This window comes from Scomber scombrus, chromosome 9, assembly GCF_963691925.1.
Source record: "Scomber scombrus chromosome 9, fScoSco1.1, whole genome shotgun sequence".
Lineage (NCBI taxonomy): Eukaryota > Metazoa > Chordata > Actinopteri > Scombriformes > Scombridae > Scomber > Scomber scombrus.
Window position 1 is genome coordinate 24,143,597 of NC_084978.1, and position 18,822 is coordinate 24,162,418.

The following is an 18,822-nucleotide window of genomic DNA, read 5'->3' on the forward strand; positions in this document are numbered from 1 at the left end:
CTCAGATCAAACACAGCGTAAGACGAGCCCATAAACAAGCCTTCAGGCCCACTTAGAGTTTTCTGGGAGAGTCGGTGTTGGGGGGAGGCAAGGAGGGGGAGTTAGGTACAGAAATCAGCTGCTCTGTTTATGTGCCTTTCAGTGGTGATTACCGGTCCAATCTGTCTGTTTAACAGAGGAAATATCATAGCCTGGCAGAGTGCGGCTGTGCTTATGTGTGTGTTTGTCAGACTGGAGGATGCTTACGGTACAGTTGCAGTGCAGAAGGCTGGAGAGATGCCACAGATTTGCGTTGAAGTAGAGCGCCGGTGCAGCAGTAAGTGTTTATTTACTTATACGCACAAGCCTAACTGAGTAAAGAGAGTGAAAGCAGAGGAAGCAGAAGACCACCACAGACCAGAGGATTGAGGATATGTGTCAGACATACTGTACAGCCTTGGCACTGGCCTGTGTTTCCACACAGTGCAGTGAAGGCTGCGTACTGTGTGTATGTCAGTGTGAGTGGGCACACATGCTGGCAGGTATTCCCTCCTACATGCCCAGCCTGTAGAAGGGAATCTATTTAGAGTGAGTTTACAGAGTGGAATATTCATAAGGATGAATAGGCTACATTATACACTCAACATATTATTTCAGTGCAATCAGTGCAAGTTTGAGTCATTTTTATGTCATGTACTGAACAGCACATTGCAGCTGAAGTGTAACTGAAAGTGTAAATAGTTCAAGTCTTGTAGTATTAAGTCCAGTCTGATGAATAGAAGCTGATTATTTCTGATGGGCAGATATTTTAGAGAGAAACGTTTTGGTAGTTTCACCTGCGGCCACTAGATGGCGGCAACGTGCCACAAATTAACCCTTGAAAGAGACAATAAACCAGACTGTTAGTGGTTTCAGTGGTCGGTAGCAAACCGGCAATAACATAATATATATTAATCAAGTATTTACAGTGAATGTATGTGACGTAGCTTGAGTTTATATATAGCCTAGCGTACCTCGCTTCTGTTTCGGATGTGATGCTAATCCCGTCCAGCCACCGGAAGCGGTATTAAAGCTGAGGTTGCAAAGTGCGTCACACAGACAGAGCGGAGTCTGCAGAGCAACACCGACACTCTCCCACCTTTTTTTTTAACCTGTCTGCACAAGAAACCCGAGCTGACCTCTCTACTTCAGTATGGTGAAGATCGCTTTTAACTCTGCTTTGGCGCAGAAGGCTCTGGGTAAAGATGTGCCAGTCGCTGAGAAGGTGAGCTAAAGGGCTTCAGCGCAGTGTCTGGCCCCCGGTGTCCGGTTTTCAGTCTGTTAGCAGGCCTCATGCAGCAACTGTGACCGCGGACTTCACCCATGCACATTTTCCGGAGGGCCAACATTTGTTTCTTATGTGCAGACGTGATATTTAGTGGGTTGAGGTGTGTTTTGTTTAATTGTTTTTTATTAAAAATGCATTGAGATCCATAATGCACCTGATGCAGCATACTGGGACCGCCCATCCTCTGCACAGCTGTTCTGCAGAGGCCAAAGATGCAGTGGGATAAGAGGATTGTAGAGACAAAGCTTTATATGATGTTGATTTTTAGTGCATGCAATATAATTATTAACTGTGTAATTGCATGTGTGTGTGTGGTCCAGTCCAGGTATTCCTCTTGTTGTGGGGGCCTCACTTATGGGGACAGAAAACTAATCCCCTTAACGTGAATCATTAATTTTAGGATGAAGACTTGGTTTAAAGTTAAGGTTATTTTAGGGTTATGTTAAGGTAGGCATGTAGGTTAGGATAAGTCTCCAGGCAATGAATTTAAATAAATGTTATGTCCTCTGAATCGATGTAAACACAACTCTGTCTCTGTGTGTGTGTGTTTGTGTGTGTGTGTGTATGTGTGTATGTGTGTGTGTGTGTGTGTGTGTGTAGGATCCTGAGCTAGCTTCTGGTCCAGTGGGCACAGAGGGCTCCACAGGTCGTTGCCTGCTCACCCTGCTGGGCATCGCTTTCATCCTCAGTGGGCTCATCGTAGGCGGAGCGTGTCTCTATCGATACTTCACCCCAAAGGTTAGTGTGTGTGTGTTCTATGTATTATTGTCTAAGATTCACTGTGGGTTTTTTCTGCCTGAGGTAAGTGTGTGAACAGTGTCAAACAACAACACCCTATGAGCCACAGAGGACGTGATGTGACCCAGCACATGATTTCAACAACTATACGCACTTGCTATGTCTGATGAGCATACTACATTATTTGGTATCTATAAACTATAAAACTGCTTAGTGTTTAAACTGCATCTTGTCCAGCATCAAAATACATATACACACAAACACAGGGAACCATAATATACCAGGTTCCTTCCCTGTCTAATAAAAGCAACAAAAAAAACCCCCATCCTTAAAAATGCCTTCTTCGAAGGTTAAGAAATCTTTTAAATATAGTTGGGCTGTTTGATATAAAGCAGCTGAATTTCAACAAAATGTCAACAGAACACAGTTTAAATAATGTTTCAAAGCCAAATGCTTGGAGTAACCAATCTATCCATTTTTATTTATATAGCGCCAAATCACAACAAAAGTCGTCTCAAGGCACTTTTCACATAGAGCAGGTATAGACTGTACTCTGTAATTTAATTTAAAGAGACCAAGAGAGACTGGCGACAGCGGCAAAGAAAGACTCACTTTAACAGGAACAAACTTCAAGCAGAACCGGGCTCTAACCTGAGAAACATAGCAGCGTATATATTAGTATTCAAAGATCTGAAACAACTTTGAATACAGTTATTTGGTCAGTGATGAGAGTGTTAAATGAGTTGTGGTCAAATTATTAAGGCTGCCTGTGACTGCTGATGGGACTCTCGCCTCGCTCTCAAAATGCTGACTCTCGCTCAATTCTGCCTTTACAAGAAGTGCAGACTTCACTTAATCTTGCTGTGAATCTTGAATCTTGCTGTGTTGTCAGTGGGAGGGTTTCACATCTAATCTAGCATCTCTGTGTTCGGGGGCTTAAACTGTAATTACGGGAAACACCTAATTTCAAATGAAACTTATCTTTGTGCAGGAGGTTCATCCTACACGCGTGCTGTGATATTACAGGCTCAGCTATTTCTGTCTGCTGTGTATACTCTAGTTCTCCATCTTGTTACAAGCAGCACGTTTCCTATAAGCAACCATTTTGACATGTACCTTCAATATCATATCACTTTACTTCCTGTAATGCCATACAGTTAGTAATGATTGTGCTGAAAATAAACACCAGTTACTCTTAGCTTCTAATTCTTTACTATAGGCTACTATTATTAGACTTACATTAAAGAAGAAGTGAGAATAGTCGTAACCGCATGCCTGTGTTGCTCCGTTAATGACATCAGGTAGTTGTTCGTTTGCTTTAGGAACACGATAAGATCAAGAATTAGCTTTGTTTTTGTTCAATAAAACTATTAGAGCCAGACCGATATATTAGTCAGCCGATATTGACTTATCATATATAAATCTGTACTGGCATATATGTTGTCTGCTATACACCAGTTGTTGTTTTTTCGTTAGATAGGCAGCATTTTAAGTATATTTGATCCTTTTTCATAAGTCAAGTTTAATATACGTACATGTTTTTTTGTTGTATGTGTTTTATTATTTATAGGAATTTATAATCATTCAATTCACAGTGTAGATTACAGTTCCAGTGCACTGTGTTTATAGTTAAATTGTAAAATATCATGCCTGCATTACATATCTTTATCACAATGGGTTTTGATAACCACATCCCAAAAACAAATACATATTCTCTATATATAAGATTATCTGCTGATATATCGATATATTTTATTCCCTAATATCAGTCTCGGCATTGGCCCCATAAATCCAGTATCCATCAGGCCCCTAAAAAGTATACATACATAACATCTATATTAAGTTATGACTCTACTTTCTGCCCTCTAGTGGTTGAAAATAATGAAATGCAGCTAAAACACATTTTGCTTGGAGGCCTTTTAAATAAAAAATCTGTATCAGGATGGTTCAAGACTAAGAGTGTGCAGCCTTGTGTGCAGTTCAATGAGATTGTATTTAGGCACAGTGGTCCAATCCTTTCAATGGTTGTTGGAAAATGATACTCAACACCACTAATGTGAACCTCATGGTGGTGCTAGAGGAAAAATCCAGGGATCACCAGACTCATCAGGATACAGCCAAGAGTGTTTTTCCCTCAGTGGACTAGATATAGACCGTGTTTCTTTTCTGTGTTTGTGGTGTGGATCTGTGTGATTTAATTTGCCCGTGTGTCTGCCAGAGGCTGTATCATGGAGCGATGCAGTTCAGCGACGTGTCAGCCGGAGCTGGAAGAGAGAACCAGCCCTACTACCTGCCGCGGGTGGAGGAGGAAGTGGAGATCTCTGACAGTATGGCCGTCATCAGCGTCCCCCCTCCCCGCTTCAGACCCGGAGACCCCGCTTACATCCTCCATGACTTCAACAGGGTGAGGAAGGAAACTAAACACCCACACATACAGTATTGTACATTCTTGTGCGCTCCTGTTAATGCGGTGTAAATTCGTTTCTGATGACTTGTGTGTGTGTGTGTGTGTGTGTGTGTGTGTGTGTGTGTGTGTGTGTGTGTGTGTGTGTGTGTGTGTGTGTGTGTGTGTGTGTGTGTGTGTGTGTGTGCATGAGTAGAAGCTGACGGCATATCTGGATCTGACTCTGAGGACTTGCTTTGTCATTCCTCTGAACACCTCGGTGGTTCTCCCCCCTCAAGACCTCATTGACCTCTTCTCACAGCTGATGGTGAGTAATGGTCAGCTGCTGTCCTGCAGATCTGAGAATGCAGCTGCCTATAGGAGACACCTTCCTCAGATGACTTGGATTTAGATGAAGCACACATTCTTGGATATTAGTGATTCAGTATGATATCTTTACCAGAATTGATACTGGAATTTTCTTTTTTTTTTAAGATATTAAATGTGAAAAATGGTGTCAGTCACTGGAACCTATCGTGGAAACTATAGTTTTCTTAATCATAAAGATAAAAATGTGTTTCTTAATCAAGGACAGCTGTTTCTTGGCAGTATCAGCAATCATTTTACTCATGCCAAGACCTTTAAAAAAAAATACATACCACCATGATATTTATTTTTATTAAAAAAATATGTTGTGTCATCTTAATTCAGATTTATGGGGTATATAATAAAGTTTTTGTAGAGCATTTGCAGTAGGAGTGAGAGTCTAATGCGGACAGCAAATATAATAACAGTCAGTCTCAACACAGTTTGAGGGCACAGAGAGTTTAATGGATCATTAAAAAGTTATTTTAACTGAGCTGTCCAGTATAACATGCAGCATTTGTTATGTGTTGGGTGGCGGTGCTGTCGGCAAATTTTATTATCCAGCGTTAAAGTGTTTCAAAACGCAGAAGTTTGGGAATGATTTATGAATTCCTCCTCCCACCCCGCACTCTTAGTATTCGCACTTGGTTGCACACATTTTCACTGAGCTGCTTTTCTCTTTAAAAGTTGTTTAAAGATGTATTATGATTCCCTTGTGATCCCTTCTTTCTGTCCCCAGTCGGGCTCATACCGCAGCTACCTGGTACATGAGGACCTGGTGGTGACGGAGCGTATCGACGACATCAAACCTCTGGGCTTCTACATCCGCCGGCTGTGTGACGGCAAGGAAACGTACAAAATGCAACGCCGCGCCAGCCTGCCAGGTTAGGACTTGCTGGAAAGATAAAACCTTTTATTTTATTTTGTTGTGATTGTTTCATTTACATCTGAAGATTACCTTGCATGTGTTTTAATTTTATACTTCCATCATTTTGTTGTAGTTGATGCCACTTTGTTTAAAGCCAAACCAGAAATGTGTATTCTCCTCACTCTTTAGTGTAAAGAAATATTCGCTCACTTTGATAATGTTACAGCAACTACTGTGCAGATTTTTCCATAAAGCCGTTTTTAGACACATATGTGCAAACAGCTTTTAAGCTTCAAGCCTCTGAGTTGGCACTTATCATGGCAATAGATTTACAAAGTGGAACAGGCTGCTGCTTCCAGCTGTTTCTTGATGATAAGTACATCAGGAGTCCGAATATGCCCGTCTTCTACAGTCAAGAGTAGTTTCCCATAACGTTGTCTATGGGAAATAGCTCCTCCTTTTTCACAACTGTGTGACTTACATTTGAGAGCTAGTGTCACCCTGTTTAATCAACAAAACAAAAACACACGCTCACATTTCTCCATACTCAGTGCTATGTCAGTCCTGCATTATAGAAAAGAGAAAGTTCTAGCTAGCGTTAAATTACTGTACTTTCTTTTATGGGTCCAGTTGTCCTGTATGTTACCTGCTGATTAGAACAACAACATGGAGTAACTCCCATGATTGCAGTAATGTAGGGAGGGCTAAATTATCTGATGGGACTTGGCTTATATTCTTAGCTCTTAATTAGATTAACCAAAACTTCCCCCTCCAGACAATACAAGTGTAGGGGGTACCACCACTGCAGAAAAATTAATAGAACTTCAATTTTTTTCTTTTTGGTAATTGCAGTTTTGAGCAAATTAGTACAAAGGTGAGAACAAACACCAAAGGCATACGTATATACTGATTTCTCAGGGAAAAAACAATTAATTTCAGTTTGACTTTAAAAGGAAATGTATCAAACATGCAGTCAATTCAATATGTAAGACTAATTTGTGTGTATCTTTGTGTTTGTCAGGTGGAGGCATCCAGAAGCGCGCCGCAGATGATTGTTTCACCTTCCACCACTTTGAAAACAAGTTTGTGACGGAGACCCGGATCTGCAAGGCTTGATGAGAGAGCCTGTGAGCAAAGGTCGGAAAGAGTGATAGACAGAGCCAGCATGACAGACACAGAGAGATTGTGTGAGAGAGAGAGAGAGAGAGTCGGTGGGAGTAGGAGAAGGAGGGAGCAACTTTTATGAGAAAGTTACTTTTGTATAAAACTAACTCTTGTTTTAACTTCTGCTTTTAACCCCCCCCCCCCCCCCCCCCTTCAGTGATTTGTGAGTTTAAGTTACAGCGCTGTAGCCTAACACCTTTCTCTGCAGTATTCCCCTCAACCTGCATACAGTATGTCATAGCTCTCTTGCTCAAGTATTCACTAGCTAGTCTTGTACCAATAACTTGCATCAGCCTGTTAACTAAGGACTTACTAAGTTTCATTTCTTAAGTTAGTTAATTTTGTTCTGTTACTGTAGCTTCCTGCAGACGGATCTCATTGTTGTTACTGTGTTACAAGATCCAGTCACCTCAAGACCAGAGAGTTGTTAGTCATTCTACTGAATATCCTAGTGATGCTGAGAAGTCATTCATATCAGACCTGTCTGTGTGTCAGCCTGCTGTTCCCTCGCTTAACAGACGTTAAAGGGGTTTGTATCCTGCTGACGAAATAAAGTATATGTTAAGTAGGATATAGCACAAATCACCCTGGAAATGTATGGTACGTTACAGTAGTGGTATGTAAATTGGTTGTTATTGTCTTTTATGGATGATACCAGATACACAAGCCCAGAGCTTTCAGTCACCACTTTGTAGATATTTCTCAGAGCGTCCTGCTGCTCCCAGAGGCCTCTGCTGTCCCGCTGTGTGATGATTTTATGTAATTAATGGTGTCAAACCTGCCGGTGAACAGTCTAGCACCCTATATGACCAGTGTTTTTGTGTTTGTGTAGAAACTTCATATGTGACAATAAACATAATGGATGATCAATGAAGGAAAAGGAGTGTATAAGCTAAAGGGAAATTTCACCAAATTTGACCTTGAAAATACTTGTTCTTTCTGCCACAGATTGTTTTGAATTCTTATGAATGAATTTGTTATCCTGTGATGAAATTATCTTTACAGAGATATTTAGTTACTGTAGGTTCAGTGTCTACAAGTTTTGCAAAATCCTTGATATTTTAAATTGTCACAGGGATATATTTGTAAAAAAAAAAAAAGAGAAAAGAAAAACTTCAACAAACCCATAAAAGACCTTTTTGCTGACTAACCTCAGTCATTTGTAATGCTTTCCCACTTGATGCCTGCACAGAAAGACAATCAGACAGGAAGTGAGCATGTAAAACTGTGTTTCTGTCTCAGCTTTTTAACAAAATACTAGAAGATTAGTTAAAAAAATGTTGTGTGCAGCTATTGAACCGAATCTCACTTTGTTGTTGAATAAAATTGCGTTTCTTTATCTACTGAATATTTGTGCAGCTTGCTTTATTATTTTTCCAATGATAGTTCACACCTATGTTAGCTATGAGCTCATAAAACTGGAAAGTCACGAGAGCAAAGGTGCAGCTGGTTTAGGGGATTTCCAGTATTTAGTGTTTCCTGATGCCTATTAGAACTATTGGCACTGATGCCAGGTTGATCCCTCATAACAGGAGCAGCTCACTCTTCACCAGGGCCATGCAAATATGGAAAGAACAGACATGCCTTTTATTGAAAAAATAAATAGAAGAAATTCACATTTTGGAACTCCCATTCTAGTTTGCATGTAAATTACATTGTCTTAGTTTATGGGAATGCATAGATTTCATCTCAGGGTTTAGTGGGTAAGCTCAGAGAGACTGTCTGTAGTCTAATCATCTTGAGTGTCCTCTCCTCCAGTAATGCACGACAAACGCCTAGTGAAAGTCATGCCTTCTGGTATCTCTGGCTTACTCAGTCGCCGCCAGAATTCATAAGTTGTAAAATAGTATATGAGTGGGTCCAAGCTGCAGTTCAGACTGGCCAAGCAGAGCGTTACAGGATGACATCTCAGAATCAGTTTCCTTAAATTGCAGTTAGCCAGAGTGTTGGCCTTGACCATAAAGTCCAGGGGCAAGGTGATATGGTAAGGAGCAAAGCACACTAAGAAGACCACAGCACAGCTTGACACCATCCTTAACGCCCTCTTCTTCTCCCCTCGGTCGGGAAAGGCCCCCGCTGTTGGCTTCCTAAGGCTCCCAGCAGTCAGGCAGGTGCAGGCTAGCACCAGGACGAGCGGGATGATGAAGCCAACCAGCTCGGCTAGGATCAAGAGAACCCAAGCTCCTGGAACACTGATAGCCCGCATGGGCAGCTCTGAGAAACACACCTCTGTGGTGGGGAGACCAGTCGAGTTAACGTTTGTTTTACTGCTGGTATTTCTCAGCAGAAGGAATGGCAGACAACCCAGGCAGACCAACATCCATCCGACGCCACATATTATCCAGTCTCCTCTTCTCTTGGATGAGTTGTACCTCAGTGGTCGCATGATGAGCTCACAGCGGCGCATGCTGACACACACCAGGAAGTAGATGGAGGCGTACATGTTGACGTACTTAAGGTAGAAGCAGATCATGCAGAAAAGATGACCAAAGGCCCAGGAGTTGTTCAGGTAATAGTAGATCCGCCATGGCAGAGAGAGCACCTGAGAGGAGCAGAGAGTGTCAAAATGGTCACAAAGAAGTTTACAAAACCCAAAAAAGGGAAAAGGTCGTTTTGGGCCCAATAGCATCACATGACAATGTAATTATGTGGTTCGGTCACTATGTCAAATTGGCTTCAAAGCATGGTGCACTAATTATATTCGATTCTCTATAGATCTGTGGTAGAACATGGATGGATAGGGAGGGGGTCTTCTCAACGGAGGTTGCCATGTTTCTAGAGTATCCCAGAACGGACAAACCACACTGGTTCTAGAGAGGGCCTTTTGCGAGTTTCACAGCCATCATAGGTTTTTTTTACATGCTTGGAAGTGGGGTGGGGTGGGATAGAGTATTCACATGGAGCTGCAATCTGCAACCTCATCACTAGATGTCACTAAATCCTACACACTGGCCCTTTAAGAATTGTTCATGTCAAACAAATGAATTAACTTTTAAGATCAACATATCTTAATTTATACACATGCAAACACAGTTTAGTACACAGTGTGTAGGTATGATAAAAAACTTATCGTGAGTCAGATTAGATTAAATGAGATGTGACTATGAAACAACCTAATAAAACAATCATATATGAGAGAGACATAGAAAGATTCTCACCTGCAGCAGGTCGGCAACAGCCAGATTCATCATGAACACCACAGCCTTTTTGGTTTCTCTGGTGTAAACCCTGAACACCCACAGCGCCAGCACATTACCCAGCAGGCCTGGTGCTAGGATCACGCTGTACACCACTGCATACACATAGTGCTGGTACGTCTGTAGATCTTCATTTGGGCAGCTGGAGTTGTCCGAGCTCATATTAAGCCAGGAACTGTTTGCTGTGAACTGTAAAGACAAGCTGCCCTGTGAACAGGAAGCTTGTATCAGGAGAGCTGTTTGTAGTCTGGTGATGGGTGAGCATCCATACTGTCCATCATGGTGAGGAGGAGATCATGCTGTGCAACTAGAGTCCCGTTCTCTGCATCATCCCACAGAGATAAATAATGTCCTATTTTATTGAAGTTGAAGGCACAATTCCAGCATTTCAATCCCAGGAACAATTCATCCTGGTAGGGGAGAGAAAAGTAGGTCAGCTCAAAGAAGTTTCTAGTGAGATGTCTCAAAATGTGTCCAAATGCTGCAAAACAGGAAAGAAGAACAGTCCATCTGTCTGACTGTTGGGTCCACTGTCACCTCACTGCACGAAGTCTCAACGTGGGTTTCCTCTTACTCATGAAAAACACGCAGATCAGTCAAGTTGCAATCTCTAAATCATTCTTGTGTAATATGTGGTTGCCTGTCTACCGAGTGTAAGACGTGGTTGTGACAAAGTGGACACCTGCTCTGCCTTTCTCGCAGTGCATGCTGGGATAGGTGAGAGCAAGCAACAACAACAGATTATTTTTGCCGCCATAAATCAGCCTCTGATGGCCGAGTGTTTTGCATGTTTCCCTCATAGCTATAAGGAAGTGAGAAATAGCCTTTCTTGATCAGACAAATACCACACTGTGCAGCACATACAGACACATGCAAACACACTCAGATTAAACACCGTTAGCCTCAGCCAGTCATACCAGGTTTTCAAATTGTGTACCACATAATAAATACATTATGTTATCACAGCTTTTGCAGTAAGTATGCAAACCTACAGACCTTTATGCTGTAATTTCCCGCACATTGCTTTGTTGAGCATCTCCACTTTCAGGGGAGCATATAATAAGCGAGTGTGAGTTTCTATGCAAAGCGTTGGTGAAACTAGCATGGTTAACAAGTCAGACTGGGTGTGTGGTTAACAGGTCAGGCCAAGGCAAATTAGCCTGCTTTCTTCTTAGGAACAACTCTCTCTGTGGTGAATCTACCATTTTAATGTCAGTCACATGTATAAATTGCTGTCTGACACTTCCAACAACACAAAATAAGTAATTTCAGAAGGTTTTAAAGAGTTACACTACCATTAATTTTTGCTTAAAATGGAGACACACCTTCATATCTGGAGCTGAACTACTAACTTGTAGGCTTGATACACCTACTGCGGTTAATTTGGTACAACATACCACTCACTGGGGACTTACAACTAACAATTGTTTTCATTATCAATTAATCTGTCAATGAGTTGATTAGCTGTTTGGTCTACAAAATGCCAGAACAATGACAAATAGTCCACAACCCAAAGATATTCACTTTTTTTTTTTAATTAAAAAATGATTTAAAATCATTATGTATTTATGTGGTTTCATCTGTGAAGTTTTCTCTACGATCTAAGCTGATTAGAAAGATTAGAAATTTTCATGTTGTGGTCTTTCACACATATTTTTACAGAACACACTTTTATGGATGAATATCATGTCATATTTTGAAACTGAAAGAATGTTTAGAAATGTTGGAACTCTCTCTGAAAGCTTGAAATTTTGAAGACTTGCATAATGTTTTGATAGCCTGAAAAAATTTAAAATCTCTGCAAACATGATTTTGTATTTGAGTTTTCCTTCTTCAGAACTACAGGTCTTTTCACAGTGTTGCTCCAACACAGTTTCAGAGTTTCAAATTTGGCAATATTCATTTGAAACTGTGTAAATTTAATTCTGAAAACTGTTGCACATATGTTTTGTGTTGAAACTTGAGTTTGGAAAGGGCAAATCTTTATTTTGAAACTTCTGATGTATTGTCGCTCGTATTGCAGATTGTTCTTTCAGAACTCAGTTTACAGCAACCACTTTTCAGAGATCTGCCCACATAGTTGTGAGCTTGCGAGTCACATGATTTCTGGCAGTGTCCTCTCACAGCTCTGTTCTGAAACTCTGAAACAGATGGTCTGAAACCAAAAGAAAAGCAGGATCCTGGAGGCAAGGGAATTTGCTCTTAACATATTGTCTCTCTGCTGAAGTACAATAATGATGAAGCAGTGGAGAGTGTCTCCAGTTTTACATTTCTGGGGGTATCCATCTCTGAGGACCTCTCCTGGGCTCCACATACATCCACCATCATTGGGAAGACACAGCAGCGTCTTTTCTTCCTGCGGAAGCTGAGGAGAGCCGGTCTGCCACAGAACCTGCTGGTTAACTTCTACCGGTGCACTGTGGAGAGTATCATCACGTACTGCATCACAGCATGGTTTACCAGCTGCACCAAGAAGGACCAGAGGGCTCTGCAAAGACTCATCAAGACAGCACAATGCATCACTGGGACCAAGCTTCCTGCAATTGGGGACATTTACCAAGCCCGCTGTCAGGGCAGGGCCTTAAATATAATTTCGTGACCCAACACATCCTTGCCACCACCACTTCAACTACTTCCCTCTGGCAGGCGATACAGTCACACACTACAAGACTGAAAAACAGCTTCTTCCCCCAAGCTGTTAAACTAATGTACACGGCCTCACCCATACACGCTCACTGATTGGGGCCTACAAGTACAATTCTCATGTACTACAATGAGAATTGCTACTGTTTGCACCTTTTGTATTGCATATTGCACTTCATTGCTCTTATAGATTGTTAATGTTGTATTTATGTCTTAAGTTGTTTTTAATTGTCTTAAATGTTGTTATGGCTCAGGGAGTGCTATCTAAATTTCGTTATATTGTTGTCTGACCCTCAATATAATGACAATAAAGCTACTAATCTAATAACATGTCATATTTACCAGCTGAGGTGGGATTGATAGACTGCTCTGCCAATGACTGACATGCACATAGGATGCCCACATCTCTATGCACAGTGCTTGTGGCAGGCATGGGGTACATCCCAAGGCCCTTATTCAATCTTTCCTCATTCATTGATTCTTGCTCGAAACAGAATTTGCTCTGGTCTCCCATTCAGAAGGCTGTCCCAAAACTCTTATTTCCAAGTAGATCTATCTCATGGATCTATAAAGAGAACTGGATACAGCGTTGGAGGTGGGCTCTGTTCATTTATATCAAAGTTGCTCAGTGGTGCATACAGACAAAAAAAAAAAACACTTCCCACTATAAAGAAATGACCTGGATGGTGCTCACATTTTCTGATCATGGGGCTCATCGAACATATGCACCACAGACTTAATTTCCAGTTTAGCCCTCATGTGGCTCTTCTAGACTTTCCAGATGTTATCAGACCAAATGGATCAATTTCTGAAATGAGTCATTTCATGGGAATTGTGGTGCTCAAAAAATATCCATTGTTTTACAGCGCCTCCTTTTCCAATGATGGTGTGTGGGAAAAATGCTTTTTTTGGCCCACAACAGGTCTATTGGTCTATTTGCAGTACTACAAGACACAACCACTTTACTATGACACACCTACTTGGTTCAGTTTAGGCATGAGTAGTGACATGGTTATGTGAGTCTAAACGTATGAGTTACATAATTCCAGTGTTCCCTGAAATATTTAGCCTAATAAATAATTTCCAGTGTTCAAAAGACTGGGTTCTGGGTTATTAAATAATGCATTCACAATCAGAACATCAACAAATACATATGCAAATAAGTAATGCATAAATAAACATATTCTGCCAATGGAAATGATAGCTGTGTCTCTGAACAGGACACAATGTAGGTATTTAACCCTTACCCTACTCGTTTTATTCATGTGCAGGTGTTTGTCAAACAGGTAACAGGCTGCAGAGAGGAAACAGCTGCTCCGACAGTGATAACAATGCACTTTTGTTAGTATTAGCTCCTGGAGAGCGTGCTCACTAGGGACTTCTGCCAGCTGACAGCTAACTTCCGGTTTAGCCCTCTGTCTAACTAAATGGCTAAATGGATCACATTTGAAATGTGATCCGTCCGAATGGATTAATTCTGATAGTGAGACAAGACATTTCGTAGGGGTTGTGACACTCAAAAGAATTTATCTACCATTTTACAGCTCCTTTTCCTATGATTGTGTGCAGTCTGAATGAATTGCCTTCAAAGTCTGGCGCTGTTCCTAGGGACTTGAAGTTGACTGATGGCTGATCCAGCTGTGATCATCAGAAACGGATGTCGCTCCACATGACACTTCAGCCAGACAGGGTTTTTTTCCCCCACTCACATTCTGTGAAGATCCATCCCTACTCTACGTCTGATTTGCTCTGACCCTTATGTTTTTACCCCGACTCTGACCATCTTATGGCTAAACTAAGTGTCGACAACCTGAAATTGAAGCCAATACAGAAGTATCTTAAACTGCAATACCATTAATGGTCACTAGATGGTTGCTTCAAAAAATCCTTGTCTCCAAAAACCTCAACCTCTCTCAAGAGATAAGTCAGTACTTTTTTCAATAAGTCATTATGGTCTTAATCTCTAAATTCAGACACTCTTATAAGTATACTGGTGGTCATTTTGGAAATGATTGTTCCGTTAATAAGATATGAAGGCAGTAGCTTTTATGTCTGGACTGTACTTCAACAGAGAGTAAACAATAGGTTAAGAGCAAATGTGCCTGCCTCTACAATCCTGGCTTCTTCTTTATTTTCAGAATGTCTGTTTTGGAGTTCCAGACCTAGTCCACATGAACAGGGATACTTTTGGAAACATGGTTATTCCTCTCTTTGTTGTTTCTGTCTCCCCTCTTTGAAAATCTCTGTCCAAATGAAAATGCAAAAACTTAATTGAACCACTGTAAAGAGCATGCCAAACCAAATCTATGTTGGCCAATCAGACAGCTTAAGAAAAGATATTTTTGGCAGGCTATCTGCAATGTAGCAACGTAGCAGTGACCTCCGTAACGATTTCTGACGCCTCTGTTCCTTAGCACAGTGGAAGATTAACTGCACATTTATCTGTAAACATATAAAGTCTTGTTGGAACCAGCTCTATTTCAGCCAAGTCTGCCATTGCACACAATTCTGCCTCATGTAAACAAAGCAGATAATGGCAAACACACTCACGCCAGAAGCCAAAAACTACATTTCCCTTGTTTATACAGCAACACTGAAAACAGTGTTTCTGGATATCTTGATCCTAGAAAGGATTTTTCCAAAAGGTCAGTTTTCAGCGACCTAAAATACTGTTTGCATGTAGACGAAAGGCCAAAATTCATACAAAAAGCTACATTTTCACAAAAAATACCCGAGTATGTGTGAACTAGGAGTTTCAGATCAGAGCCGCGGAAAGACGCGTGTGACTCGCAAGCTCGCAACTTTGTGGGCAGATGTATCAAAAGTGGGTGCTGCAAACTCAGCAGTCTGCCATACGAATGCAAAATACATCCACAGAAGTTTCAAATTAAAGATTTTCCTTTTCAAAACTTTCAACATATCAAAACCTTTTTCCCAACATATATGCACCAGTTGTTCAGATTAAAATTTACAAGGTTTCAAACCTGGAAAACAAACTAATTCGACGGAAGAACACTGATAAGATCCGCAGTTCTGAAGAAGGAAACCTCAAATACAGTATGAGGTTTGAAGTGATTTTACTTTTTTTTTGCCTATTAAAATACTATACAAAGCCTCAGAACTTTGCTTCAATCTTGCAAAACATTTTTAAAGCGTTCAAACACTGAGTTTCAACCTTTCTAAACTGTTTTTTAAGTTTCAAACTATGACATTAGATTAATCCCATAAGAGTTTTGTTTTCCTGATGACATTGAAACCTGGCAGGGCTATTGTCAACACATTTCTGAAACCCTTAAGGACCCTTTTATCTGGGGTAGAGGACAGAGTACATCTTCCAGGAAAGTGCTAATAAATCCCTCATTATAACAGAACAGCTACTATTTGGAACAACATTGCATGAAGAGGACCAGTAAAGACTACAACAGTTTACCAAAAATAGCTCAGAAAAATTCACAACTAATAAACAAGACGTCTTGTAACACCCTTACAGACTACGTCTTTTAGACGTAGTCTGTAAGGGTGTTACTTCTGTTTTATTTCTGTAAGGGAAATTACTTTTAAGATGAGATATTTTCCAAGTAGTACTTTGCATTAACGTCTTGAACTATGAGACATGCTTTTCTCTGCTCTGTCCTCTTCTCAGTATTCAGATCCTTCACTTAAGTAAAAGTACCAGTATAACATATATAAAATTATATAGAATTACTCTATTACAAGTAAAACTCTCATTCAAAATCCTACTTAAGTGAAAGTACAGATGTAGTTAAAGTATCATCACTCTGCTGGAAATTGCCTTCTGTTAGTGATGTGTCATTATTTATAACATTGTTATGCTATAAATACTGAAGCCTCACTTCAAAGTACTGTTGTAGGTAGTGACCTTTAAGTAGTTAAGTGGTTTCTAACCTAGGGGCACGCTCATCTACAGAGGGTCATAAGACAAGTGTGAGAGGTGGGTGAGATGATTAATCGGGTGGAAAAAATGAAGACATTACTTTCCAACAACACAAATTTACATTCATTTTTTCTAATTAGTGCGATTTTTTGTATAATGTACGATCATTTTAGCTGTTTTGGATTTCAAAAATTATTGAAATTGAGCCAACTGAGACGATTTGAGGGGAAATGTCTCTTTTTGGTGGTACCGCTAACAACTGATAGACATCTGAAACACAATTAGGGACCCCGACTACAGTCACTGCTTTTTTGTCATATGTCTTTGTGTTAAATCATAATATGAAAAGCAAATAGTAACTGTACCTAAAATAAACATTACTTTCATTACTTCTGTCACTTACCATCACTGCTTTCCAATGAAAACATTAACAAGCAGAGGAATTTTGGATGAGTACAGAGGGGATTTTGGGTCAATGTGGATGCTGTATAACTCTGCATTAAGAGATATAAACCTTCCACAGCAATCTGGCCTCTCTGCTGTGCCTTTTATCCTGCTTCACATTACTTAAAAAGGCTCCCAGGGGACCCCTCAGTCCCCAGTCTCCCTTTTAGCTTTAGTAACCTTTGGCCAGTGTGATTTTTTCAGTGTCATTCTTCTCTCATTACTCTCTTTCTGGCACGTACAAGCTTCTGCCAGAGACTGTGTACATGGTATCGAAAGGCTTCTAAGTGATGATCAATTATTTCAATTCCCCCTCGAGGTTTGTGGCGATGGAAAACATTAACCATACAAAAACTGCTGATGTCCAGTAGTCACATATCATCTTATTATGAGAGAAATATGTTTGTATCTTATTGGTATTTAAGTATCCAGAGAGGGACAACTGAGGAGTTAGGGTTGGGATTTAGAGTTTTAAGAAGTTTCTCTGCTTCAGAAAAGAGTTGCTCATGATAAGACCCTACCTTAGGACGGAGCAGTTTTAGTCTTCAGGTCTTGCCAATAGAAACGCATTCTTCTAGCCCCTGTGAATCATCTCCCTGTGGGTCTTTGGCACGCTACAGCTCTTCCACTCAGACACCCAAAATGTTGTTGGTGAGCACCCAGTTGTCTCCACGTGCACTGGTCCAACACACAAAACATGTCACGACCCATGTCCCAAACAACACACAGATAACTGCATAGAATTGTAGCTAGAGAGAGAGAGGAACGCTCTGACAGAGGCTTACACACACAAACACACACACACACACACACACACACACACACACACACACACCCTCAACATAACAGACATTCCTCACATTGGAGAAACATATGAGGTCCCCCATGAGGAATGACTACACACTAAAAGCATCCAGCTGTTAACCACCTCTCGCACAAAAGCTCACTTTTTAAAAAAATAAATAGAGATTGACAGTTATTTTCTCACCTCTGTCTTCAAATTTGAAGCTGCGTCGCATCACAATCAAAAAGCAGAAGAGTATAGAAATATGCAACACTCATGGCATCCCCTCTCTCCTCCCACCATTACTATTCAGTCTCTCTGCTCCACCCACCCTCTCTCTCTCTCTTTTTTACTCACTCTTTTTGTCTCCCTTTATCTACCTCTCAGACAATTTCAACTGTCTTTCTCAGCTTTTATCTATCATTATTTCCTGTTTTGACTACTTACTTTGTTCCTTTATCTCTTTCTGCTTTTCCCTCTTTGTCTCACACACTAATTCTGCTGTATTGGGGGATTTTAGCATGCACGAGGGCTTCCTGTGAATGTGTGGGTGTGGTTAACAATAATTTTTTGACACCATGACTTCCGCTCTTCTGCACAAAACCACTTTTTCATTACAGACAATGTCTATTTACCATGTATGTCCACTTGGTGATAGATTATAAAAGATTGTAGTATATCAGGACGAAGAATCAACGCTAAAACTAAAAACTGAAATGTTTTTTAAGCCTTTCAAAAAATCCTGTGCTGCTGTTGGTTTCTTCTGCTCACATATTTTACACCATGATAGCAACAGAAACCAAACAGCAGATCACATTTGACACAGCGCTGTTGTATGACTTGAGGGGAGGATGCTTTCTGGTGGGCGAACCATGACACTTGTTAGTTTTCCGAAGGTGGGCTGTAAATGTCTGTGGGTGGGAGTATTATCAGACTGGGCTCAGACTTGGGTTTAGCAGATGCGGGTGGGCAGGAGGCTGAAGTTCAGTTTAAACTCCGACCCGCTGAGCCTGGCAGTTTACCGGTTTTAAGCG

At 40.8% G+C, this 18,822-nt stretch overlaps 2 protein-coding genes across 3 annotated transcripts; one reads left to right on the forward strand and one right to left on the reverse strand.

Moving 5' to 3' along the window:
* The first annotated feature begins 1,065 nt into the window (after nucleotides 1-1,065).
* LOC133986048 (integral membrane protein 2A-like) lies at nucleotides 1,066-8,173 on the forward strand. The gene is made up of 6 exons (XM_062425822.1): nucleotides 1,066-1,243; nucleotides 1,907-2,044; nucleotides 4,263-4,448; nucleotides 4,645-4,755; nucleotides 5,533-5,677; nucleotides 6,683-8,173. The coding sequence occupies exons 1-6, from the start codon at nucleotides 1,172-1,174 to the stop codon at nucleotides 6,775-6,777; spliced, it is 747 nt and encodes a 248-aa protein (XP_062281806.1). The 5' UTR covers nucleotides 1,066-1,171; the 3' UTR covers nucleotides 6,778-8,173.
* Nucleotides 8,174-8,399: 226 nt separating this feature from the next.
* gpr174 (G protein-coupled receptor 174) lies at nucleotides 8,400-18,053 on the reverse strand. Of its 2 annotated transcripts, XM_062425869.1 has the most exons (4): nucleotides 17,993-18,053; nucleotides 17,526-17,682; nucleotides 9,984-10,432; nucleotides 8,400-9,367 (listed from the first exon to the last, which is right to left on the reverse strand). In XM_062425869.1, exons 3-4 carry the CDS (start codon nucleotides 10,182-10,184, stop codon nucleotides 8,555-8,557), a joined length of 1,014 nt encoding a protein of 337 aa, XP_062281853.1. In that variant the 5' UTR covers nucleotides 10,185-10,432; nucleotides 17,526-17,682; nucleotides 17,993-18,053; the 3' UTR covers nucleotides 8,400-8,554. The 2 variants fall into 2 exon arrangements, with proteins under 2 accessions (XP_062281853.1, XP_062281854.1); XM_062425870.1 differs by lacking the exons at nucleotides 17,526-17,682; nucleotides 17,993-18,053 and having other exon boundaries at nucleotides 9,984-10,519.
* Between the last annotated feature and the right edge of the window lie 769 nt (nucleotides 18,054-18,822).